The sequence below is a fragment of the Rattus rattus genome, chromosome 12 (genome assembly GCF_011064425.1).
Source record: "Rattus rattus isolate New Zealand chromosome 12, Rrattus_CSIRO_v1, whole genome shotgun sequence".
In the NCBI taxonomy this organism is placed as follows: domain Eukaryota; kingdom Metazoa; phylum Chordata; class Mammalia; order Rodentia; family Muridae; genus Rattus; species Rattus rattus.
In genome coordinates this window covers 20,905,056-20,932,540 of record NC_046165.1, presented here as the reverse complement: position 1 = coordinate 20,932,540, position 27,485 = coordinate 20,905,056, and the positions used below count along the sequence as shown (strand labels likewise).

At 43.3% G+C, this 27,485-nt stretch overlaps 1 protein-coding gene across 1 annotated transcript in view; it reads right to left on the bottom strand.

Annotated features, from left to right (window-relative positions):
• Window positions 1–24,906, bottom strand: part of Ednrb (endothelin receptor type B) — a 29,493-nt gene extending 4,587 nt beyond the window's left edge. Inside the window, exons 1-6 of the mRNA XM_032917725.1 lie at window positions 24,380–24,906; window positions 3,943–4,055; window positions 3,606–3,810; window positions 2,195–2,344; window positions 1,236–1,369; window positions 347–455 (exon numbers count right to left, since the gene is read on the bottom strand). Of these exons, the coding sequence (XP_032773616.1) occupies window positions 347–455; window positions 1,236–1,369; window positions 2,195–2,344; window positions 3,606–3,810; window positions 3,943–4,055; window positions 24,380–24,862 (1,194 nt within the window). The 5' untranslated portion in view covers window positions 24,863–24,906. The remainder of the gene's footprint in view (window positions 1–346; window positions 456–1,235; window positions 1,370–2,194; window positions 2,345–3,605; window positions 3,811–3,942; window positions 4,056–24,379) is intronic.
• Window positions 24,907–27,485: the final 2,579 nt, after the last annotated feature.

Below are 27,485 nucleotides of genomic sequence, written 5' to 3'. Positions count from 1 at the left end.
AACAATAAAAAAAGTCTACCAAGGTTGGAGGAACACTGCATCTAACTGTGTTTCGTTCTTATTTGACCGTACCACAATGCTCATCAATATATGCGATTTTTTATTAACCTGATCAATTCTAATTGTACCAGTGAGTGGCTAAGGTATCAGGGCATGGCTGACTCCTGACAAATATACAAATATGTCCTATCGTGGAAATGCAATATTTAAAAACATCACATATATTGCAAAGCAGGAAAAATTAGCAATTTTCCAGCTCTCTCTAGATAGGGATATTAGTGTTTTTTTAAAGCCCATATTGGATGCCAGATCACAGGAAACTTTTTACCTTAGAAGAATCCCTTACCTTAAAGCAGTTTTTGAATCTCTTGCTCACCAAATACAGAGCGATTGGATTAATGCAGGAATTCAAAGAAGCCATGTTGATACCAATGTAGTCCAAAACCAGCAAAAAACTGCAAGAAACCCAAGTGTGTCTGTAAAGATTACATCCCTCCAAGTGTGGATTTAATGCACACCTTTGTGTGTTTATGAAGAAAACCCAAATTACGCGCACGCAATGATTTGAGCTTAACCACTGATTTGCCTTTAAAGGCACCTGTCTGCTCCTCTGCCTGCCATTCTCTCTCTCTCTCTCTCTCTCTCTCTCTCTCTCTCTCTCTCTCTCTCTCTCTCTCTCTGTCTCTGGCATCTCCACTGCCTTCTCCCACCTTCATCTCCCACATGCAGCTTTTTCTTTGAAAAGTAAGATTCTTGTTTGGAAGTGACGGGGTGTTCAGAAGAGAGGGGACTGATGTGAACAGTGACATCTCGGATCTGACACTTTTCATCTTGTCACTCATCATTTTGACAACTGTGCCCACATTCCCAAGGTTTCCCAATCCCTCTAATTTACCCATCTAGAGCATGAGTAAAGGGAAAATGGGGAGTCGTAATTGGCCTCTGTGGATAAGAAAATAGTATTCTTTCTGCCTATTAGACGGATTGATAATGGAGAAACATCAGGAAGACAATTTCATAATTATTTCTAGTCTCTTATTTTCAACCTAAGTTAGCACAGACTACTGAGTTTCATACATACATGTTATCACATACATGTTATGACATACATGTCATTGCGTGTTGGTCTTTATTTACCTCTCCCCCTCAGCACCCCCTCCTACCTCCCTCTACCTTCCCCCAGATAGCTGCCACATTTCCTTCCATGTCACATGTGTTCTACTGTCTTTTCTTACCTCAGAAGTTCACATCTCTGAGGATTGCTCTGGTCATAAAGGGTGAGCTTCAGAATCCTGCTGAGGTGAAGGGGAAGCCAACAGAGGGCAAACACGAGGACCAGGCAGAATACTGTCTTGGCCACTTCTCGTCTCTGAAACAGAACAACGGATCCTTACAAAGCTAACACACACTCTTCTCACAGAGATACTTAATCGTATTCACACAAATAAAGACTTGGGCCAATGAGCTTTCAGTTATAGTTAGTGTGACTTAGACCTAAAATCGCTAGGGATCATGTTTTAAAACTAAGGGTTTGGGGGAGTGGGATGGACAGACAGCTCAGCAGCTTAGAGCACTTGTTTTGCAAAAGAAATAGGTTCGATCGCCAGTACCTCCATAGTGGTCAATAACCATCTATCACGCCAGTTTCAGAGAATCTGATGCCCCTACTCTGAACTCTATGGGCACCAGGCACACACACACGCACAAAAGCAAAACATTCATATACATAAAATAAATCTAAAAATATATTATACAACCATTGTGTGTGTGTGTGTGTGTGTGTGTGTGTGTGTGTGTGAGCACGCACACGTATATGAGTGAAACTGGACAAATAGTACAGGTCTGTACTACCATCATTTGGGAGTCAGAAGCAAACGGATCTGGAATCCAAGGTTATCTCTGGCTACATGGTGAATTCAAGTCTAACCTGGGCTAATTGAGATTCTAGCTTAAAACAACAGCAGAAGGCAATGATTCTCTTTAGATCATTATAGATGATATAGTCTCTAAATAAGTAATATAAAATGTTTTTTGTTACAAAAATAGAAATAAGGATGAAAATGAAAATATGTTCTAGTATCTAATATTAGTTTATCATTTTTGTCGACATCATCATCATCATCATCATCATCATCATGACTTCCATCTGACCATAGTTATGGCTTCACTCTACTAGATTCTCCCATTCTCTTACCTGCTTTAAGTGGTCATTCAAGGCAATCTGCATACCACTCTTCTTTCTGAGCATCTCACAGGTCATCAGGGTGTAAAAGATCGCAGTGATGGCTAGCGGCAAGCAGAAGTAGAAACTGAACAGCCACCAGTCTTTGGCTGTCTTGTAAAACTATGGGAAGAAAGGAATTTTTATGATTCATATCTCCTGCTTAAAGCACCTTATGTATCAAATATCAACTAAAAATAAAATATTCATCAAAGGACAATGATTTTGGTAACGTCTTCCATCTATGTACTGTATAGAATTTCATGGGCCATGTCTACTGAACACATAATTAAAGTCCTGCATTAAAGTAAAGAAATATTACAGAACATATTTCAATTCTTTGGGACAGTATAGTAACCTGTAGGCAGCTGAGCAAAAGTCTTATGTGTAGATAACACTGAATAACCAGGTATTTCAAATGTTAGGTGTTAAGTATATAAACCTATTACAGTGTTAGGTGATGTTTTCCCTTTCTATTAAGTGTGTTTAGTGTGAAAACCAGGTATGAAGAGGTCTGTACTGGCCATTTAAGTCAGTAGTGTCTACATGAAAGGTCAATCAAGAGTTACACTTTTCCTGTGTTCTTTCCTACTGTTACCTTTCAGAAAACCTTATCGATTCAGATATATCTACGTTGGAAAGAATTTTATGTCCCCAATGTGCTATATTCCCCTTCTGGTAAACAACAACCTCTTCTCAACTCTGCATTGGTGACCCACTTTGCTCCTTCACTGATTGTCGAATGTGTAGTTCATAAAGTTCTTATAGTCTTTTACATGTAAAATAGAAAATAATCCTTGATTATATTCAGACCAATCAACCCACTTTGTATTAACCAATCCTGCCTAAAATAAGTCTTATACTTAGGATATATCATTTGGAGACTAATATCCCCATGCTTTCCTATTTTCTGATCAGAAGTTCTCTAGTAGGTGGCCAAAATTTGATATTATTTTGCAAGACAGCTTTTCTTTTACCGTCAGAGACGAAGGGTCAGGCTGCTGTTCCAAATCTACTACAATTAGGCAACTTCTATCTAAACATATGTTAAACCATCTGCTTCTCTGACAATGTTGGGTTGTCTTGTGTAGACTACACAATAATAATCAATCCTGTGGGACCTTAGACACAAAAGCCATAAAGTCACAGCCATTCTTGTAGGAACTTGATTTATCTGGATCCCCAGGGTGTTCTTGGAGGAATAATTATCCTGACTCTTGTAGGTCGGGTCATTAGTGATGGTTAACCTCACAGTCTTGGGATGCAAACTCTTAATTTATGCCAGAGGTAGTAATAAATCAATAGCTTACCAAGGTGGGGAACTGGGGGAGATAGTTAAATATTTATAAGGAAAGTGCGGGAAGAACAGGCGAAGTGAACTTACCTGCATGAAGGCTGTTTTCTGAAAGGGATTAAGCATGCAGACCCTTAGGGGCTTTCCTTTGTAGTCCGACGTAATCACATCAAAACCTATGGCTTCAGGGACAGCCAGAACCACAGAGACCACCCAAATTAAAACAATTTCTACTGCTGTCCATTTTGGAACCCCAATTCCTTTAATTCGACTCCAAGAAGCAACAGCTCGATATCTGGAGACGTAAACAGAATTATCTCTCAGGCAGGTAGGGCTTGGTTATATTGAATTGCATAGTTCATCTCCTAAGTGACAGAGCAGTTATATGGTGGGTTAGGATCTCCTTGGCCTAAGAACGGACTCTTACCTGTCAATACTTAGAGCACACAGACTCAGCACCGTGATCCCCACAGAAGCCTTCTGTATGAAGGGCACCAGCTTGCACATCTCAGCTCCAAATGGCCAGTCCCCTGCGAGCAGCTGCGTAGAGGAGAGGTGAAGGGCTGTTACAGAGATTTTTCACAAGGCCGCCTCAGAACTGATCATTGAGGGTGGGTGATTAGCAGTCAGAGGGAAGGAAGAACTGCCCTTTGAAAAGCCCCTGTGCCCAATATAGAACACATTGGATGTAACGCAATTGCAGCCGGTTTATGAGATTCATTTTGTGTAGACGGGTGGTACAATAAGGGTCTTGTCAGAAAGGCCAATGGCCCAGTTGCTTAATGACCCTTTAGAACAGAAGTTCTCAACTTGTAGGCTGTAGCCCACTTGTGGGGGGGATTTGAATGACTCATTCACAAGGATCACCCAAAACAGTTTGGAAATACAGATATTTAAATTACGGTTCTTAGCAGTAGCAAAATTAGAGTTGTGACATCGAAAGAAAAAAATAAGTTTATGGTTGGAGGGATGTGTGGTGGTCACCACAACATGTGTGGTGGACATATTAAAGAGTGAAAGCTTTAGGAAGGTTGAGGGCCACTGGTTTAGAAAATGGAAACTGCATATTTCACGAAGCTTCAGAGCTCAGGTAATGACCATGTTAGAATATAAGTTTTATTAAACAAGAGGTTAGATAGTCTTGAGAGGAGATGACTGGACTTCCCCTATTCTGCAGATAGCATTACGGGTGCTCAAGGTTTCCTTTTTTTTTTTTTTTTTTCCAATTATTCTTTTTTTTCCCCCCTTGGATTTTTTTATTTACATTTCAAATGTTATCCTCTTTCCCAGTTTCCTGTCCATAAACACCTATCTTATCCCCATCCCCTTTCTTCTATAAGGGTGTTCCCCTCCCCAACCTGACTCCCTGCCCTGACATTCCCCTACACTGGAGCATCCAGCCTTGGCAGGACCAAAGGCTTCTCCCTGCACTGGTGCCCATCAAGGCCATCCTCTGCTACATATGCAGCTGGAGCCATGTATAGTCTTTGGGTAGTGGTTTAGTCCCTGGGAGCTCTGGTTGGTTGGCACTGTTGTTCTTGTGGGGTTGCAAACCCCTTCAGCTCCTTCAATCCTTTCTCTAACTCCTCCAATGGGGACCCCATTCTCAGTTCAATGGTTGGCTGCTAGCATTTGTCTCTGTATTTGTCAGACTCTGACAGAGCCTCTCAGGAGACAGCTAGATCAGGCTCCTGTCAGCATGCACGTTTGGCATCAGCAATAGTGTCTGAGTTTTGTGGCTCTATGTGTATGGGCTGGATCCCCAGGTAGGGCAGCCTCTGAATGGCCATTCCTTCAGTCTCTGCTCCAAACTTTTCCTCCATATCCCCTCCTATATATTTTTGTTCCCCTTTTTAAGAAGGAGTGGAGCATCTGCACTTTGGCCGTCCTTCTTCTTGAGCTTCCTGTGGTCTGTGGATTGCATCTTGGGTAAGGTTTTGTTCTCATTACTAGTTTACTTACTAACTCAGCCGCACCACTCCTTAGGTGCACTGGGTCAGTGTATGCCTGCCACAGGGCATCTGGTCTATGCTACTCTTTACCCAGTCTTCTCACTACAGATGGACACGTCCCCTCTCACCTCCCTCAGGACTTGCTCAGATCTCCTCTCCCCCGCAGGACCTACCTAGAACACGTTGCCCCTCCAGCCACCGGCCAGGCCTTCCTATCTCCTTCACCCTCCTCCCTTTATTATAGTTCTTAGCAGCTCTTACTGCCTATAAAAGATACTTTATTGCCTGTTTAGCTTCTGCTCTCCGACTCTCTGAAGTGTAAGACAGAGTATGAGCTCCTCGGTTGCTTCCAACGGTGTCTGACATATAGCAGACGCTTGGCAGACGTTCATGCTGCCGAAACGCATAGGTACTGAACGAAAAGACACAGTCCGTTCTCTTTCCATATTTATACATATATTTCTCTTTATCTGGCATCAACAACTGCTGTTAAACGGAGCTGTTTCCCTTCTTAGACACTGGGCTTGCCACACTGGTAAATGAATCACTTTAGGTAGACATCTGGATCTAATATTCATGAGAGTTTGTAAATAAAGAAAAATATTTATAATCTGTGGGGTCTTGAAAAACTCCTTTTAAAAAAAAAATAACCTTACGAAAGCGAGAGCTATCCTGAAACACAATTGGAGAGTTCTGCCTCGTTACTCCAGCGAGTGTGACAAGCTCTGTGAATTGTTCTGTGACCAGCATGGCCTCCCAGGCGACAGTCTGTCTCATCACGACTGAGATTGGAAGAATGAACATGAGTCCGATTTAATCTTTAAATTAGATATGAAAAGTTACAGAGATACATGGGGAGACTTCCTGCATATGTACTTCATATGGGGGTTGGAAACTGACACGGCTGTGGACCTTAACAGGCAGGAAAGGGCCAGTGCAAGCCAGTCACTGACTTCAGGAAGGTAATGTCCAGGAGTGGCAAGGTCTGGGATAATCTTTGTCAAATAAGCATCAGATGCTATTTGTCAGGGAACCCCACATATGAAAATTCCCAACTGAGATGGTATCCAACAGAAATAGCCCTGTTATGGGACGTGAGGTGTTTTCTCAATAAGCGTCCCAGTAAGATGTCTCTGAAGAGACATCACAAGTCTGTAGTTGGTTAAAGCAATGAACATACCAGCCGTAGAGTAGGCTAGGAAAAGGACAGGAAAATGGTGTGATGGTAATGTTATTTTTAAAAGGTAACTTGTTGCTCAGAATGTGGTCAACGAAAGGAAAAAAAAAATGATTTTGTACCTTTGTACAAAATGGCGGTGGGCTGGGCCACGTGCTGCCACGATAATCAAGCCCTCGTGCTAAAATTAATGATTTATATTTTTGCCAAAAAAATAAACCAAGCACTTTATAGGTAATTTACAAGTTTGGCGTTTAGAACTGTATATTGCTAAATGGGATACCAGCTATCCACTGGTGATAGGATTTCCAGAAACCTTGGCTCTGTCAAAACGTGTGAGACTACCTACCGGTTTTATCCCTGTGATGTGCCCTTAGATTGTCTACAACCATGGCCGGAGGGGCGTTTGATACCCAATAGTCACCCTTCCTAGTTGTTACTTTCCCTGTGAACTTTCTCCGAATTTCTACTTCTTCATTGTTTTCAGCTTTACTGCCTATTAGGAACCTGGCTATTATTTGACTTTTGCATGAAAATACAGCGAGCCAGTCAGGAATTCTGTGACCCACGGAGGGATGGTTGGAACATCCACACCAAGTCAGACACCAGAAGCAGCGGAAATGCTGTTCGTCCTGGAGATTTCTCAAGATTTTCTTCTCTGGGGGAAATTGGCCCAAAAGCCATTTGAGCAGTGAAACTTCCGAGCTTCAGTGTTTTCGATCTGAGACAGTTGTGTGAGCTACCTGGGCACTAGGACCACAGAATTCTTTCACCTGTTTGTATCTGGTTTTTATACACACGAGCCTTCACAGCAATTCGATCGAGGGACTCTTGCTTTGAGGAACTATGAGGATCTACTAGGTTTCCTCTTTCATTTCTCTGCTGGAGCGAGTTGTTTCAGTCTATCTCCAGGTCTCGGTCAACTCCAGTTTAGACCTGAATTGCAACTCTCAGCTACGGGTTGGAATGGCTGGTTTCATTTAGGAGCCCATGAAAGGAAGAATGATCGGCCTTGGTAATATTGTTTGTTCTCCGTATACTTCAGAAGGAGGGCTTTTGGTTGTCACCCTGCAATCAGAATTAGGATTGTTTTGCGAGACAGAAGGCAAATGGGAAGGAGCGGATTATGTAGATGGCTCTGTGTTACTTTTTCGAGTGAGCCTGCTCTGTGCAAATGCACAGTTGTGGTTCAGCAGGCCACAGCTCCAAGATGAAGAAATAGCTTACGTTAAACGTTAAACGTACCAGTGGCTCTGTCGCCATGGGTTTCTCAAACAGACATGGCAATTGCTCTGCCCTAACTCTCAGTCCTTTTGGGCTGGTATTCAGGCTTCCATGAACATTATAGTGGCTAAATAACCCCAGCGGTTCTTGACACCCAGTGGTTCTTGAGAAGGCAAGGGAGAGCATAGACCCCATATAGTAGATCCAACAACACTCCTGCTAGACCCCAGGCAGCCAGAGCTCCCTGGGGCAGAATCCAAGTGAGGTGTAAATACTTGTACATTGCGATGCCTATCAATAGGAGAAAAGTTAAAACATCTTCACATGTAAACATCGCAAATAAAATTATTGGGAGGAACCCTCAGAATTTTTGAGGTGCACGCATAGGGCATACCAGTGGTACCGAGATTCTAACCTTGTGGTTCCAGAAAAACAAAAAATAAACGTGACTTTCATCAGCCCCAGTGCTCTCGAGATAAAAAGAAAGTGACAGAAAGTGAATGGCACTCGAAGAAGATGGATCTTACAAATAGAAGTTTCTCTTAAGGCTTACGACAGCAGAGACAAGGCAGAGGATTTGAAGAACAGTGGAAAATTCAGAGACTACTCCAGTTACCGCACCAGAGAAAGACCTGACTCTAGGAAGGGAAAGCTCAACCATTGTCTGTTTAAATTATGAATTATGAATTATTATTAATGTATATACGTGTGTTCTCATGTGTTTATATGTGCACATGTATGTGTATGCTTGTCTCCACATTGGAGGGCATCAGATTTCCTTGAACTGGATGGACAGAAAGGTGGCTGTGAGCCACTGCAGGTGTTGGGAACTGAACTCACACCCTCTATTAAGAACAGTGAATGCTCTTAACTACTGAGCATTCCTTTTGGCCCTGTTGAAAAGTCTTAAAGGAATGGGGCAGTGAGGGGGACGTAAAGTGAGCAAATAAAATAACGGAAATACAACCTGTGAAATGAGGTCCTAAATGTTACTCCTGCTTCCAACCAGAGTTCCCACAGAAGTCTCCTTATCAGTTTAAGGTTTGAGACGAGGCCCTCGGGTCCTAAAAGGAACAATGGCCTTGGAGCCTTGAAACAGGGCAGAAGCTAGGATGTTCTGCTCACTGCTCACCCGGGCTTTAAATATGTAGAGATTAAACCTTGACTGTATCACACCCACATCTGCGTTGGGTTCACCCCCATCACCATCTGACTGAGAAACCTACGTGGACAAGCAATGTGACTGCAGACACTTACAACTTCTCTTCAAATCATTTCTTCAATAGACAATGAGCTAAGACTATCTGATTTCAGCTGCTTCATTCCCAACACAGATGCTTGTCCCCAACTAGATCCTTTTCTGTTTGTTTGTTTGCTTTCTCTTCTCAGAACTAATCAATATGATTCTTCTTTACATTATTTTTTCCACCCTGGAAGTCATTTGCATTGGCAATCTCTGATCAGGGTCTCCCAAGCCTGGCCTAAGCAGGGTATTTTACTCATTGTTGGATGTCACCCAGAGTCCCTCTTGACTCATGGCTATACTAGCTTCTTGATTTTTACCTGTAGCTAACTTTTCATGGTTCCTAACTTTTCTGGAGGATATAAGATGTCCAAAGTAACATATCAGGTAACGATAACTACCCAAGAGGCCGTGCATGACCAGCCCACACTTTTTAAAGGATTTAGTTATTTATTTTATGTGTAAGCTTCTGTGTGCCTGATATGTACACTCTGTGCCTGTGCAGGCCGGATAAAGGCATTAGAAACTTTTGAAATGGAGTTGTAAGTGATTGCGAGCTGATTGATGGGAGACTAGAATAGAACGCCAGTCCTCTCTCCGGAAGAGCAGTGTGCTCTGAACTGCTGACCCAACGCTCTCGTTTTAGCCCTTGGGTTTTCTTTTCTTTTTCCTTTTTAAAAACTCCTCCATGGAGAAGCTTTAGTTCTGCTAAAGACCCTGAGGAGAATCATACCCTGATCCTGTTCTACAATCAAAAGGCTGATTAGACGTCCTTTTCTCAATAAGAGTTTGGTTAAATTTTATATAAGGCAAAATCAATATTGTATGCCCCTGTCTTCCAAGAATACCTTGGTGAGAAAAGTAACTGCTCCCTTCCTTTTGTTTGACCTGTAGAGGACTCAGTATTTGATATATTTAGGGTTGACAGTCCCCTTTATTTCTTTTTCTTCTTTTCGAAGCTGGGGACCGAACCCAGGGCCTTGCGCTTGCTAGGCAAGCGCTGCTCTACCACTGAGCTAAATCCCCAACCCCAGTCCCCTTTATTTTAAATGTTTAAAGGTCAGTTCATTTGAAGACACCCATTACCATGATTGCAAAATATAGAGGAATTGAGCTAGAACCCACCTCCCTACAGACTGGCTTTCAAAGTGCAGGAAGGTGTTATGAGGGCTACTGGGGGAGAAATCACAACACTGGTCTTATCTAACTGTGAACTCTATGAACTATAACACCAAACTGCCAAGCAAGGTGTGTCCACATGTGCAATGGTGCATGATTGTTAGGGTGGTAACCAACCACTCTTTGACTGGATTTGAGGTCCACTCAACAGTAGGGGTTCAATCTAGTGCTATAAGCCTAGTCAAAGTGCTATGACATGTTATTTAACTATAGACAAAACACCAAATTCCCTTTAATTATGTATGTTTATACCCGTGGACTTGTATGAAACTGCCAAAGAACAAATTTAATTAATATTTTTTTAATAGTTCAGTAACTGCAGATGCTTATCCTGGTTACTAGCAAATAAAGAATCAATCAAATGTTCAAAACATTGGTTATAGATTCACTGATTTGACCTAATCTGTGAATCTTAAATATAAATCCTATAGCTCAGAGCTCAATTAAAATAACGTATTCAGGCATTCTGTGCATTCCAGCTGGATGTAGAGGCTTTGATAGAACTCTAGAGCCGAGAACATGTCTAGAGAATAGAGAGAACTTGTTTAGTAGGATATCAGGCCTCTTTCCCTTCACTGGTTTCAGTAAACTAAGGACTGGGCTCTCTCTCTAAAACTGTTCAACTGTTCTCATTATCTGATATACATATGGCATACACAAACACACCACACACACACAAACACACCACACACACACTCAACACACACACCACACACACACACACAAACACACCACACACACACCACACACACACACAGACACACAGAGACACACCACTCACACACACACACACACATACCACACACACATATACACACACATATACACACACATATACACACACACACCACACACACGTGTACACACACACATACCCACACCACACACACACACCACACACACACAGACAGACACACACACACCATACACACACACCAAACCACACACACACAGACACACATAGACACACACACACACACACCACACACACCACACACACACACCACACACACACACACACACACACACACACACACACACACACACACACACACACACACACCACACCACACACACACACACACACACACACACTGAAAGTAAAGCCAGGCAGGAGGACGTGCTGATGGGCTTTTGTCATAAGATGTGAAGGGTTGGGCTATTTGTGGAACTTAACTTGAGACCAGTGAAGCTGTGTAGCTGGGAAACTCTGGGCCCCTCAGTTCTGACCCAGCTGTGAACTCAAGTAGTTCTGAGAGAATGGCTACTGGCTCTTGAAGAAAAATGTCTCAGATGGCTAGAAGGCCTCTGGTAACCCCATGTCCTATAAATAATTCAGAGGCATCAAGAAAATGAAACAAAGTTAATTTACATGTTACCTGCAAGGTACCAGGTGCTTTATGAAGCATGTCCCACTTATTGTATTACTGATGTTCCCAAGCCATCCTGAGGAAGACTGTTACTGCTGTTCCCATGCTACAGAAGGGAAAGCAGAGGCTTAGCATTTATTAACTTGCTATGACTATTTTATACCTCCCCACACAGTTTACGGTGCATTGCCCTTCCAAAGATCAAGCTCAATTTCCTTTCCTTTGTTTGAAACCTCAAACACAGACTTAATAAACTCTACTTAATGAATAAAACGAGGCAGAAATAACAATACAGGTCTGTTTCTGAAGACTTGATAAAAGGTATGACAGCCCTGTCACACCCTCAGGGATCCCCTGATCTGGAGGAGGCCAATGCTGTGTTGTGAGAACATGCAGACATTTCTCTGAAAGCAATCACAGCAAATATTTGAGGCCCCCTAAAACCAAGGAGCAAGATATTCCCAAGTAGATGAGCCAGCAAATGCTTCAGCCTTGGTCAAGGATTCCAGAGTTTCAAGAAACGCAAGGCCTTCCGGTCTTTTTAGTGGACCCTGGTGAGAGGTACTGCACAGAATCTCCTAGCTGAGCTGCATCTGAATCCCCACCCCAGACCGAAATACCAAGTGCATTACTGTCTAAGCCGAGAGCCGGTAGGATGATTTCGTCCTCTTCATGTTAACTGTGTCTGCTTTGGTTACTGACTGAAGTAAGAGATGCTCATCCACTCCCAACTGCGTATCTCTGGAGTCCGTGCTTGTAACCACGAAGACGTCGGCCAAACTGTTCTCAAAGGCTGCTTACAGAAAGAGCTTGAGGGTAAACGAAACCGTTTTGAATCTCGTGGCTGTGTTCGAGAGAAGCGGAGCGTCTATCTGCAGCAGGAGACTGTGTCCTGTACGACACAACCCTGAACACCTCTTTGACCGGCAGGCATTGTGGCGCTCCCAAACACAGCCTGCGTTTTGAGTGAAATGGTATGTTTGGTATTAGGGATTAAACCCAGTGCCTGGCTCAGGTGAGATAAGAGTCTGCCGCTGAGGTGTATCCCAGCCAGCCCCCAAATTAACACTTGACTCTCTGGATTTAGTGGATTGCTGTCTGAAATGTGGGTGGGAATCATCCAATGTATTAAGAGTCTGATATTTTAGAAAGTACAAGAAGGAAGACTTCAGCTCTTTTTCTTCCCAGCCTGCTTGCTTGAACTCAGACTTCTCTCATTTTCTGTGGTACTCAAACTAGGAATTGAACCAGTGGCTCCCTAGCTGACAGGCTTAGCCTGTAGATGTCAGACTGAGGGACTTCTCAGTTTCATACATATCATCTACCTATCATCTCTCTGTCCTCCCATCTATCTTTGTCTGTCTGTCTGACTGACTGACTGATTGACTATCATCTAACTATCTATCATCTATTTGTCTATCACTTATTTATCACTTTCTATCTGCCTATCTATGTATCATCTATAAGTCAATCAATCAATCATCTATCAATCATCTATCTACTTATCTATCATCTATCTGCCTACTTATGTATCAGCTATCAATCATCTATCTATCCATCTATCATCTATTTGTCTATCATTTATCTATCACTTTCTATCTGCCTATCTATGTATCATCTATCTATCAGTCAATCAATCAATCATCTATCTACTTATCTATCATCTATCTGCCTACTTATGTATCATATATCAATCATCTATCCATCTATCATATCCATCTATTATATCTATCTATCTATCTATCTATCTATTATCTATCTATCTATCTATCTATCTATCTATCTAATCTACCAATCAATCTACCTATCGTTTATCTATCATCTACCATCTTCACCCGTATCATATCATCATCTACTTTCTATCTCTTTTCTATCCACTCATTTTTTAATTCTAATGACATTTTTGTGAAGAAACTTGACTTAAATCTCCAACTATTTGATTCATGTAACAAACACTCAGATGTTTTAAAAGATTTCACTCCTTTTCAAACTGTTTCCAAGCACGAACACTGCCACCTTGCAGGCAGGTACATCCATTAGAAGATTCAAGATATGTGACCGTTCAGGCCACCAAAGGGGAGACCTGCAACCAATGAAAACGATCTCTGTCCTGCATCTAGGCTCTGTTCTGAGGTTGATATTATTTTTGGCTCAGCCCAGGCATTTGGACTGGCTCTTCATACCACCGAGAGGGCTGCAGGCCAACCTCTGACCCGAGTTATCACAGAAGACAGGCAAACATAAACTTCAAACTGGAGCAATGCTGTTCAAATTCAACAGAGAGATAGTAAGGAGCCCGATCCTAGCTGAGCGATTCCTACTCTCCAAGCTACACTTCTGAAAGGAAAAGGCCTGCAAAGAAGAGAGCATTAATCCTCGCTAGCCTTCAGGATCTCACGCTTTCAATTCCAAACTGGCAGCCGCTGTTCTGCGAGGTCAGAGATGGGGAGAGAGTGCAGGATGCTCCTCCTATCATTCTGTAGTAAGGAAGAGAACTTCAAACAGTTTCTAGTGCTCTTCTTCACAAAGCCCAAACCGACTGTTTAACGGCATGCTTGATCCATCGTTACTATTTAGACATTACTCTAATGCTATCTAATTAAAAGGTTTTGCAGACGCCCAACAAAGTCTGTTCGCCTCTGGCAGAATCCATGCCCACTACTGACGCTCAGTACTGTCACCCACATGGTTTCCAGGGATCATCTTTGGGAAATCAGTCTTTGGGGTTGCTGGAAACATCCACTCTTTAATGATTGAGTCCTCACGGAAGACCTGTGGCGCTTGTAAGGCGCCTACTCTCAACCAAGATAGCGTTTGTAAAGTCTTGTGAGTGGATATTTTTAGGTAATTTCAATCATATGTGGAAATTTCACTCTCACCAGTCACTGGAAACCAATAGACTTTTATCGAATCAGGAAGCGATGCTATTTTAAATGCAACAATCAGACTTTTTTTATTTTCTAATTTTTTTTTTTTTTTTTTTATCTTTGGGCTTTGCCTCCTTAATTACATAATTTAAAGGTATGCGAAGACGGATTAAAGGTAACAAAAAAAAAATTGGTCTTGGTCTGAAGGTATTCTTCGGTAGGGCGGAATGTATATTTAGCCTGGTGTAAGGTATAAGGCTCAGTCCCCACCACAAGGGAAAAGGAAGGAAAAGGTCAGTGTGTCCTTTCTACAGAAATGACACTGACAGATGCTTTTAAAAGCTAAGTTTGGATACATGTTATCTAATCGTCATCATGGTGGGTCTGTGAGCAGTAACCCCTGTAACTGACAGGGGTACTTCATTTTGTCTCGTGGAACTCTAGAGTTTTGTTGGTGATGGGTGGTACAGGCACTGCACACTGGTGTTTATTTGACAAAGTGGGGTGCCATGTTTGTTCTGGCCTGTTTCCCCTAAGGCTTGCTTACACTGATTCCACAGCACACTTCCTCTGAGAGATAAAACCAACCAAATAAACAGTAAATTGGAAAAAGATACCACCAGGCCGATCACCAGAATTCTAGTCAAGAACATCCACTTTCGGGTCTTCTAATTTATAATCTTTTATCCGTTTAAAAACAAAAGGGCGTGAGAACCTAAATAAATTATTTTAACTTCACATTATAAAATTATTTTGTATTGCACGACTGTAAAATATTTCTAAAAGTGTAAGTGGCATCTCAGAGAACAAAGGCTCTTTCTTTAAGGTTATTAAATAAATCCAAAATTCTCCAACAAGCTTTACATTTTTTTCACTGCTCTTTTTAATTAAAAATTACATTCTTCAGTAATTGAATGGGGAAAGCACCTGCTAATACCCAGCTCTTACCAACAGGACGCCATACCATCAGGAAATGCCAAAGCTAATCATCTTGCAGAAGGAAATGCTCATTCGCCCCATTAACCACACAGACCATTTCTTTTCACATTTTTAAAATTAGGAGTGTCTGCTGAGCTTGGAGCAAAAATCCCGGTAGACCGTTTTTACCCCATTTAGAGTGCCCAGAACTCTGCCCGGCACACAGCAGTCATTCATTAAATGCTTGTTGGATAAAAATGATTCAAGAAGTGATTGCTTTTGACCACAAGACCGAAATTGATGCCAAACCTTTTCATAATGCTTGCAGTCTTATCCTCTAGATATATTCTTTAGAAAACAGAGAGGACAGCAGATTTGCCTCTCGTACCTTCTATCCCAGAGGATCCCATTCCCTTGACATAAAGCCAGGACCTCTGGGATGAAGCACAGTGATGAGCTGAGCACTCCTTGAGTTCTGGCTTTCCCAGCTGAACAGGAAGAGGTGAAAGGTAATCCCTCTCCCACAGTCCTCCTTCCACGACAGAGCTGTCAAGGAAATGACTGACATAGAACAGAGCCTGCTGCTTCTCACTGGGTAGCGAGATCCTGCGATCCAGGACAGACCTTAGATTATGGTACACACAGGTGGGAAGGAACGATCACAAAGAGTGGTGGGCAGGCAAGGCGTAAGAGGAAACTGCAGGTTGCTCCATGCCACAAGCTGGGGATGTGTCTGTGAAATGGCTGGCATCAGAGAGGAGCTTTTTACTGTGTAAACATCCAAAGAAGGGAATAACGGGATGTTACATTTCCAAACTTTAGGAAAGGAGATAGTCTTTTTTTTTTTTTTTTTTTTTTTTTTAATCTGTTTCCTGTGGGAGATAAGTTTTACTTTGCTGGGGGAGTTTTTTTTTTTTTTTTTTTTTTCCCGAGCTGGGGACCGAAACGAGGGCCTTTCGCTTGCTCGGCAGGTGCTCTACCACTGACCTAAATCCCCAACCCCTTGCTGGGGGAGTTTTAAACTCACTCAGGAACTTCTGTGTCTGAATAGGTATATATATTTTACCTATGTCTTCAGAGACAAACATAAATCACAAGTTTTTTGACATCAGTAAAAGTGCAGCAGTCACTTAAGCATTAGGTTATGTGAGCTAGAAATATGTGCCCAGAAATGATATCAACTAGGGCCTCTGGACAGCGCTTAAGAAGATCCCAACATACACAGCGACACTCATAATTGGGAACCTGTTTCATTTCTACACATGGCTGTGGAAGACTTCTGTGACTAAATAGAACTCTGACTTTGTGGTGACAAATTAAACTTAAAAACATATCCACAATTGGTGCTTAAAAGGTTTCTTGACACATTATATATCTTTAAGAAATCCATATTAATAGGATGAAATATGGAGACAAAGTTTGGAGCAGAGATTGAAGGAAAGGCCATACAGAGCCTGCCCCACCTGGGGATCCAGCCCATACACATACACCCACCAATCCCGAACAATACTGCTGATGCCAAGAAGTGCAGCTGACAGGAGCATGATGTAGCTGTCTCCTGAGAGGTTCTGCCGGAGTCTGACAGATACAATGGCAAATGCTGGAAGCCAACCATTGAACTGAGAACCGGGTCCCCATTGGAGGAGTTAGAGAAAGGACTGAAGGAACTGAAGGGGTTAGCAACCCTATAAGAGCAACAATGCCAACCAACCAGAGCTCCCAGGGACTAAACCACTACCCAAAGAGTACACATGGACAGACCCATGGCTCCAGCTGCATATGTAGCAGAGGATGACCTTGTTGGGCACCAATGAGGGGAGAAGGCTGGACCTCCCCCTCCAGTGTAAGGGAATGTCAGGGCAGAGAGGCGGGAAGGGGTGGGTGGGTTGGTGAAGGAGGGAGCACCCTCATAGAAGAAGGGGAGGCAGGATGGAATAGGGGGGTTAATAGATGGGAAACTGGGAAAGGGGATAACATTTAAAATGTAAATAAAAAAATATCCAACAAAAAGAAAAAAAAATCCGGCTAAGGGAAATAACAGAACTGCTAGGTTCATTTATCTAAGCTGGATCTCCTAAGAAGATTCCCCCAAAATGCCTAAAGACTGGGAGTCCGTACAGCCAGAGGACTCAGAATAAGCACAGATGAAATGAACTCAAGCAAGTGTATTAAGTCATCTCATGCCATAGTCGGGCCTGGTACTGTGCACTCCCTCATGGGGCAGTGGTAACCTGCTGGCAGATGTCTGAATTTTACAGCACCTGAAAGCCTTTGAATCACCCAGAGAGGGTGTATACAGTGTAACCGCTCTGAGGTTAGTTTGTGTTCTTTCTGGAATCCACACTGAAACGAAGCAGGGAAGGAGCAAGAGCCTCAAAGAGGGAGGAAAATCCTTGTCAATTTGGCTGATAAATTTTTGACTCAAGAACGATGGTCATTCAGTGAACTGGATTGTTGGGGGGAGGGTGGTAATGGGGGGATGATGGGGAGGGGAACACCCATGGAGAAGGGGAGGGGGGGTTAGGGGGATGTTGGCCCAGAAACCGGGAAAGGGAATAACATTTGGAATGTAAATAAGAAATAGCCAATTTAATAAAGATGGAGAAAAAAAAAGATGGTCATTAGCCTCATTTCCATCCCTACTTTTCACTCACCTTCCCACACCCTCCACCGTGTTTTGGTGTTTTGATGATTTTTTAAAATTTAATTAATTAATTAATTAATTATGTTCTCCTGCATGTTTATCAGAGTCTACAGGGACTTACTGTAAACCACGAGGCTGATATCAACTATGTTTTGGCCAAGGTAAACTCAGACATCCCAGCGGCCTGTATCACCAAACATAACCAACCTCGTGAAGACTCTGTAAAATTCTGGAGGGGACTGTCTCACATCATAAATTACAGCTAAAATCTTATTTCAGCTCGGGCTTTCTCTGTCAACACACTCTAAATCACTTAATCATTTATTAGCATTTGACATGTTTCTCTAAAAATAATCAACTACAGCAGATTAGCCACACAAAGATAACCTTATATGGTTTTCCTTGTGAAATGAAGAACAGGGTTTCCTGGCCCTCACACAGGAGCTTGCCATGTCATCATTTTATACTACAGGAGTATTTTCAGTTTCGAAGAACTCATTCTATATGAAGAAGAAAAGAAAAAACGTGAAGTCCTTGAGAAATAAGCCGTACAACACCCCAAGAAACTTTACTTAACATTTTTTAGGGGCTTCAATTCAAGTGTCAGATCAAAGGCAAACATAACTTTTCACTGTGCAGAGCCCACTGTTTGCTAAGCATTTTGTCTCAGGAGTCTACATCTAACATGCAGAACGACAGAGATACTGTGTCTGGAGTTTCTGGGTTACTTGACTCTGCTATTGATCTGTTATTTGGTTTGGCCAACACCCTCAAACAGGAGGGTCAGGCTTTCCCACTTTGTTCTACTTAGACGGCTGTAAAACTGTAAAGGGAAACTGTGCTTGATCTGATGTCCTATGCAGGACATCACGTGTGTACAGCCATTCATCTGTCACTGGCTGCTGCAGCCACTATGCTGAATGGGCACCAAGCTGTTATTTCAAGTCACCCAGAGACAATAGCTGTACTTTTTTTTTTCTTGGCACTTTGGCTTTTTTTGTTTTGTTTGTTTTTTGTTGTTGTTGTTGTTGTTGTTGTTTTTTTGTTTTTGTTTTTTGCACTTCTATTCTCTTTTTAAAAAATAAGTAAATATCAAGATAACCTTGGTTTCATCTTTGGCACAAAATGTTTCTGCTGTTTCGGTCTTTAATTGTGGCTAAGATACAACTGACATATCTTAGATATTTGAATGACAATGAGAGCATTTGGAGGATGATACTCTCCTGTCAATGATGCTGACCGCTCTTGTATTGCTCTCTGTCTCTCTGTCTCTCTGTCTCTGTCTCTCTCTGTCTCTCTGCCTCTCTCTCTGTCTCTGTCTCTCTGTCTCTCTCTGTCTCTGTGTGTGTGTGTGTATGTGTGTGTGTGTGTGTGTGTGTGTCTGAGAGAAATATGTCTAAACTTCACTAGAAGGTGTCACCACAAGAGGTAATGGTCCCCTCAATATTTACTTTTCTAACTAGTTAATTTTACTCAAAGCTGTCAAGAGTCACAAGGGATCTATGTAGGGTAGTGAGAAAAGTGAGTTTGACCATAGTGATAGTTGATAATGATAATATCGATGATAATTGATAACGTCACAAATAGAAAATGCCTGCCTGCCTGCTAAGGTCATCTCTTTCAAAACTGACCTTTTTGGGCTCAGTGAAGCCCTCCTACATTTGACATGCCGGCATTTTAGTGCTAAGTGTGTTCCTACTTAACTGGTTCAATGTTGAAGATCAGGAATGTTGCCTGTCAGGATTATGTATCCCTGGCTCTCTCTCTAGAGTGCACACAAAGTCTTAACGTGAGTCTACATAACATCACCCCAGTGTTTTCCTCTGTTAGGTTCCAGCTCTTGACCACAGTGCACGTGGACCACCTTTAGATCCTTATCACAGTAGTTAACGTAGAAATCCAGTCTATGTTCCAGTTTATAAGCTGGTTTTAAAAAGTTCAACTTGGTTACACAAAAAGGAAGCTTTTTGAGAATTATACATACTCAGTTATGCTTATAAGTACCGCACAAAAGAGAATTATATTTTTAAATAAAGTGATGAATTCAAAAGCTTATTATTTTCTCGAGAACTTAAAATTTATCGCCAAGCAGTCGTCAAGTCATCAATCCTTTAAAAAAAAAAAATCACTGTTAAGCTGAACCAAGTCAAGGCAATGATGCAAACTAAAGCACTTGAGCATCCAGACAAACTCAACTTTTCTACATAGCTTTGACGTCTGGGCTACCCCAGCTCAGTAGCCACACACTAGGTTTTTATTTGCAACAGAGTAGATGCCTCTGTCGTTATATAAGTAGGAAGTCGATAATAAGTAGCTTGTGAATAGGGAGAGATTAAGCCTTAGGTTGGGGATTTGAATAGTAAGTTTTAGTTCAGTGTACATATACAACATGTCACCATGGACATGGTGACTCAAAAACATACCACAGATGTTAAGATATGATATCTGCCTGGAGATATATCGAAGTAGTGATCAGGACCAAGAGTACAGTAATAATGTAATATGACATTAGTTTTATAAACTGTGAAGTACATACACTCTTTGACCTTAGTTTTAGAGATTTATCCTTTACAAGTAGTTAGACATATACATGTGTGCAGACTTGTGTGCATGTAACATGATACTGGTGGTCATTGTGTGCATGTAACATGATGCTTGTAGTCATGTTTGGAATGACAAAAGCTTGAAAAGAAGAACACTCCAAACATCAAGTTCCCTTCCTAGTTTAACAAAGAAATGCAAACATCCGATAGCTTTTATTATTTGCTTACTATGCGCTAAGACCAGGACCAGATGTCATTTGTCTGCTTACTTATCTACAAATTCATACAATATTGGTGCTGTATCCGCGTGTCATTTTAAAAATACACACTGTGGATGACGGGATTGTCTCCATTTTCAGCTGTTTCATGTTCTTCCATGTAAGCATAGCCCGTGCATCTCAATGTGAAGAGTTCGGAGGGCTTATTGTTTCACACATAATTTACATGAGTGTTTGAAGTGTTCAGTGTCTGTGTCCTAAGATTCTTCCCTCACCTTCAACACAGGGTTCTCTTGATGGAGGACACCACAGAGTGGCTCTAACTAAAAGTTTCTAGAGACCCAGATCCTGAAAAGAAGCAGGGCAGGGCAGAGGAAGGCAGAGCAAAGGAGGGCGGGGCGGGACGGGGCGTGGCGTGGCGTGGCGGAGCAAGGCGGGGCAGAGGAGGGCGGGGCAGGGCAGGGCAGATTTCGTAAGGTAGTCAGCTCCTTGCAGCAAGACCTGACACAAAACGCCACCTGTATTTTAGAGCAACTTTAAGGATTGACACGAGCTGTGACATTCTGTGATTTGTCAGCATTACTGAATTCTATAGAATTGACCTTCAGATGAATGTAGCAGATTCAGAAGGACACTTCTGAGCTTCTAGGGCATAGTAATAAAACTGCCGATGGAGTCTGATTCCAGAGGGGTGTAACAGGCTGTCGAAAAGTTAGAGATTTACTTGCCTAGCAATTCAAAGCTATCACTTTAGAAGACATTTACAACAACATTCGTAAGTCACTAAAATTATTCTTTTGCAATCATAAAGCCCAGTGCTCTAAAACTCAAAAAAAAAAAAGTATTTGTAAAAGTTATATACAGCTACAGTTATTTAGGGGAATAAAATGACTGAACTAGCCTTTGGTGTTTTGGTAAATGGTCTTTAGAACAGCATCCACTATATTATAATCTAGACTACCTGAAGAGGACTTCCAGGCTGCAACTCTGACATTTCAGATGAATTCTGAAAAGGTTTACCCTTTGCTTTTACTTAATGTGACCATGAGTCACAATTCCACTCATGTACTCAAGCTGAGGTCCTCACGAAGTGCGGGCTGGAGAAGGGAGTGTTGATGTAGATAGGGAAGGCTAGAACCAGATAAGCTGAGTTCAAGTCAAGAGGAATCACTTTCCAATGCTGTGATATTGGGCAAATAACGTCTTCACTTCCTCAATGACTTAAATCAGGGTGGAGAGCTATACAATCTGTGTAACTCTATCTAAGTAATTTAATGAAGTGAATTCATAATGCCTCATAAACAGAGGCCACTGTTAGAGCCTCAAACTATAGCCAAGGCATCACTGTGGATTTGTAGGAGTTCATGCCGACACTCATTGCTGTCGGACTGAAGCTGATGACTTGAGTTTCTGTCAGACAGATTTAGATGACTAAGTTTAGTGACTCTCGTCAGTTCTAGGAGGAAGCTTCAGTCCATTGAATAGCTTTGGGGTAAAGGATGTAACTTCCTGGGGAAATAGTAGAGGAACTTGGAAGGAAACCTACACGGCTCAGTCAGATATTCTCTGGTTTATCAAAACAGTCATTTGACCAGACAGAAAGCACTGTGGTCCCAGAAGAGTCGATTTATGTCTGCTCAAGAAGGAACACAGGGGAAGAAAAAGTTCTAAGCCTTGCTTTTCACTCAACAGTTCAATGGCTGGCTGAAGTAAAGAGTTTCCAACGTGGTTGAGTGTGTAGGTCAATGAAGCCCGCCTAAAACAGAATTCCATGGATTTTCTGTGCATACCCAGTAAAGGTAGATTATAATCTTCTCTTTGGGGAGGAATCTTGATTCGGTTATTTTAAATTTCTCCCACTTTCTACTGTAAAGCTTCCCAGTTTAGTTTGGAAGAACTGAACTAGAATGCTTCCACTGGCTACCATGGAAAGAAAGCTCTATCTTGCCATTCTGTCAAAGTGCGTCCCTTCTGATCCTACCACAGTTGCGACCACACCTAAAGAACTTCTCAGCCTATACGTCTCCACAGGCAAATTCTCAGAGGCCATCAAAGGCAGTCACTGTCCCAGATTTTTAGGATTTCTTCTTTGTAGTTCTGGTAATGCTTCTCTGCAGGGTCTAGGATCCTAATCTATGTCTCATCTCTAAGTCTCAGAAATGTCTGGAATTCCCTTAAAATGTGGCTACCGGGGTGAGGATTCCCAGGGACCAATGAAGAGCAATCTCACGGGCTGCCTATGGCAGCCACTCAGGTCATTTCGGTTATGGAACCCTCACCGGCCCTCCCCATCCTAACTCTCTTCAGCTCCTTGCAGAGAGGCGTGGGTTGGTCTTTGGTACATGCACAAAGTGAATTCCTTTACACTCGAATTGTGTTTATGAGTGGCCTTCTATCGAGGACACCAGGAAGCAGTGCTACGTTCTAGCGCAACTCTAAACATGCCTGACCCTCATATCGGGTCTGTTTTTATTAACATCGCAAACTCCGCAGAGGTGGGCACTAGAGGCTTTAACCGGAAACGGAAGAGAACGAGACCCACGGCTGCCCGGAAGTGGTACTGACTTCCACAACCACTTGGAGTCAGCGGAGTGGATGTTCACGTCCTTCCTCGTTCTCTGAGCCATTTCTTCGGATAGCTGTGCAAACCACTGTAATGTTAACGGCTGACAGTTTTTTCAGACTTTATTACAGAGTTCTCCACTATCTCGTCCATGTGCTGTGCATTACCATGAAATATCAGAGATAAAATGTCACAAAGCTTACATCGGGGAGTCTGACAAACTGGAGCCTGCTCTCCACCCCTAACTCATGGGGAGGGGGACCCTTGAACATTCTATAGGTCATGTGTAAATAAATGCAATAAATACCAGCTTTGTGAGGAGCTGCTGCAATGGATAAAGGAAGTTGTACATCTACCAGGACATTAATTCCACGAAGAGTATCTAAGGCCACTTGCAGCAAGGAATTACATTTTACTTACCACTGTGGGCCCCTTTAGCCCAAGCCAATTCTTCCCTCGAATCTTACTGAAAGGCTTTCTTGGTCCAGAAAAAAAAAGTTACCTTGCCCATGAATCATCTGTACATCTTGGGGCAAATTTGCATTCCTAACAAACTCCCAGAGGACATTCATGATCCCAGTTTGGGGCCCATACTTTTAAGAGGTTGTTCCTAGAAAAGACTGACTTCAGGGCTCAAGATTCCCAAATGTTACAGAGTAAGTATTTTAAAAATGTGTCACTGCTGTCATCTTCTCTAGAGCTTCTGATTCAGTGACCCTGGGAGGGGAATCTCAATTTTTCTTTCCTAACAGATCTCCAATAGTAACAATGTCACGACTTAGAAAGCTACACTTGCCAGAGGCTAAGAAAACCCAGAAGAAAATCTCCTTAGATCATCACTACTGGAAGAGGAAGTGTTCCACCATCCCCCGTGGTCCCCACAATACTTTAAAGATTACTTTACCACTCCACTTACCACGCCCACCCCTGGTTTCCAGACCAGCAGATCACTATCAGGTACATTACCTTGTAGGCATTAATGGGAATGTCGATGATGATGTGTAACAGATCTCCCAGAGCCAGGCTGGCGATCAAGATATTGGGACCATTTCTCATGCACTTGTTCTTGTAGATGATTCTTAGCAGTGTGGAGTTCCCGATGATGCCCAGCACGAACACGAGGCATGACACAATCGTGTTGATGTATTTAAAAGTCTTATTGATCTCAATTTTTCGTTGGCACGGAGGAGGGAAGGATCTTGGCGGGACTCCAGACACCCTCCCTCCTTTGGTCACCTCCGCAGGTGCGGAGGAACGCATGAGACTGGAGTTGGAACCTCTAGTCCAGGAGGTCTTAGTGGGTGGCGTCATGACTTCTTTAGTCCCGAGAAGAGATGGTGTGGCCTGGGCAGGTGGGAATCCTCTTTTCTCTCCCCATACCCCCAACAAGCCACAGGCCAGGAGCAGTGCCACCAAGGCGCGTCCGCACCGGCTTGCGGAGGATTGCATGTTGCAGCTTGCTCCTGTGAGAGTCCGGTAGCCGCTCCGCTGTTTTCAGTCTGGAGAACAACAGGGGAATGAAGAGAGGGCACTTTAGTCAGCTACCCCAGCCACGCCTCTGAAAACACTCACCCTAGCCGGGTTGTCTCTACCCGCGCCACAACAGTAAGTTAAGTTTGCGCGCCAATGGGGAACTTGGGCGCACGCCACCCGCTGGTCTGCATTCAGTCTCCTTCCTGACCCTGCTCGCACTGTTTTAATCCCCAGACCAGTCGCGGTGGGGTGGAGCATTCGGGCGGGGGTGTTCCAGACTGGGGAGGGTGGGTGTCCCAGGGAAAGAACACTCGTGTTTGCCGAGAAGAAGCAAGCCCAATTTTAGCTAAGCTTGGGGACCGGGAGTGAAGGCACCTAGCGGCCAAGGGCATACGTCAATGCACTCAGCCAAGAACCGAGAGAATAACAGATCAGCACCCAACTTCTGTGCTTTCCCAGTGACTTCAAAACATTCGCTTTGCAACCCAATCTCGGTTTAAATCGCGGTTGTGTGCAAGTTTTACTAATTAAAAAAATCCCCAAACTACTAAGCAAAGCGGAAGCCCCAGAGCAAGGTTCAGCCACAGACGTTCATTCAAAGCTAAACCAGAATGGTTAGTTACCTCGCACGGATTGGAAGCACCGGGAGACGCGCCACCAGCAGGGAGCCTCCTTCCCAGGTCCTCAACCGCCTTAGGGGGCTTTCGGCTCGCAGCAGGAGTCTAGCTGCTCCTTAGCGGGCCTCTCTCCACTGAATGCAGCTCTGGCTCGGACAAAAGGCTGAGAGAATGCCAGACAGCGGATCCTCAGCAGTTCGCTCGGGGTCTTTGCTGTCCCCAGACAAGTACTTTTATTCATTCGGGTCCCTTCCCAGCATCAATCACCGCCAGACTCCTCCCGCGTTTTCTGACGACCTTGCCACAACCTTTTCCCTTGGGCGATGCCTGGACAGTATCAGCCCCAGCTGACCGCTGGGAGGGGCAGTCCTAGTTCAGAGTTGTGTCTCACATCGAGCCTGTTTATTTCTCACGCAACTAAGAACCTAACATATCCCATGACAACTTGGGAGCTGGAGGCTAGGGGAAGGTTCTGTATCAAACCTGGACTTTGAATACTCTGACCTCTGACAAATGTCCTGCAGGGATTCCTGAAATCTGGTTGGTTTGGGACAGTTGTCTTTCGTGGTTTTGTTTGTTTGTTATGGTTTATTTTTTGGTTGTTTTGCCCTTAAGTTTCAAATCAACGTGCAGGGCCGGACTCTTTCTTTTTAGGCCGAGGGGTTGTCCACACAAAGGACCAAAAGTCTCCATCACTGTATGACGTGTAGATTTCTTTTTCTTCCTGTGTACTGAAGTGTCCTCACCAGAGATCTTTCTACCTTGTCTGAAAGGGACCTGAGACAGAAGATAGGAATGAAATCAGAAAAGCTGATGCTTCCTCAACCTCATGTTTCTTTTACCAGACAGAGCAATGAGGTGAACTCCCCCAAGTCGTTCTTCTGTCTTTAAGGTGGAGAAGAGAATGCTGGGGGCTTCAGTTGTGCAGAGCGGTGGGGTGGGGTGCACTATGCCCTGCCAGCAAGATCTTGCTGTGCCTGCAGAAGAAGTCACCCTAGTGACCCCCTTGGTCTCAGCTAGTTCACTGAACGACTAGGAGTTGCATCTTAGATCGTTGGCTCCTGTCAAATGTTTCCCATGAAACTGGGAGAACATGCGTGTGTTTTTTAAAAGGTGAGCTCTAGATGTGGACCACAGCTAACAGACCAGCAAAAGTGAAGTTTAAGGGGTGTGAACTACGGCCTGGGCGTGAGAGACAACTCCAAATCTGGCTGTTTTGAAGACAATTTTTATCCCCCTGCCTCACTGAAGACAAGGTCAACATGGAATTGCTTCACGTGGACTTTCGTGCCAGTACATGGTGTTGCACAATAAGGAATTCTATGTACGCTTCAGTAAGGATGTGCCTGCCCCTCGGAAGGCAGTTTGGAACCTACCCTTCTGCCACACTTCTTCATCCCCTTCTCTCACAGGGCTTCCTGGTGACCTTTTCTCCTCTACCTCTCTCTTTCTCAGCATCTCTGTTGGTGAATCTTTCATGCAAAGGCAAGGTCCATGCTAGTTCCCACTGAGGTGTGCCTTGCCCCTGTTTTTCGAGCACTTTCTAGACTACTAACACTAATTTTGTACTTAGCTATCGTCCTGGAAACTTTAAATGTCAATTTGCCACAACCTGAAATTACTTCGGGAGGAGACCCCGAATAAGACCCCGCCTGAGACATTGTATACATGAGATTGGCCTGTGGGCCTGTTTGTGGGGAAGGGGTCATCTTATATTTGTGGGAGAGGGCAGGGGGGGGCTCATCTTGATGTTTATTAAAGTGGGAAGACCCGCTGAGAATGTGGGGACACCTGTTTTCTGGGCTGAACTCTGAACTCTACAGGATGAGGAAAGCTGGTCAAGAGAGAACAGCAAGCTCCCGGCACGCGGATTAACACCGCTCACTCTGCTTTTGATGTGAGAATGTGATGTGGGGAGGGCCTGAGACTTGCACTCAGCGATGGCCTGCAGCCTGGAATTGGCAGTTGAATAACCCTTTCCT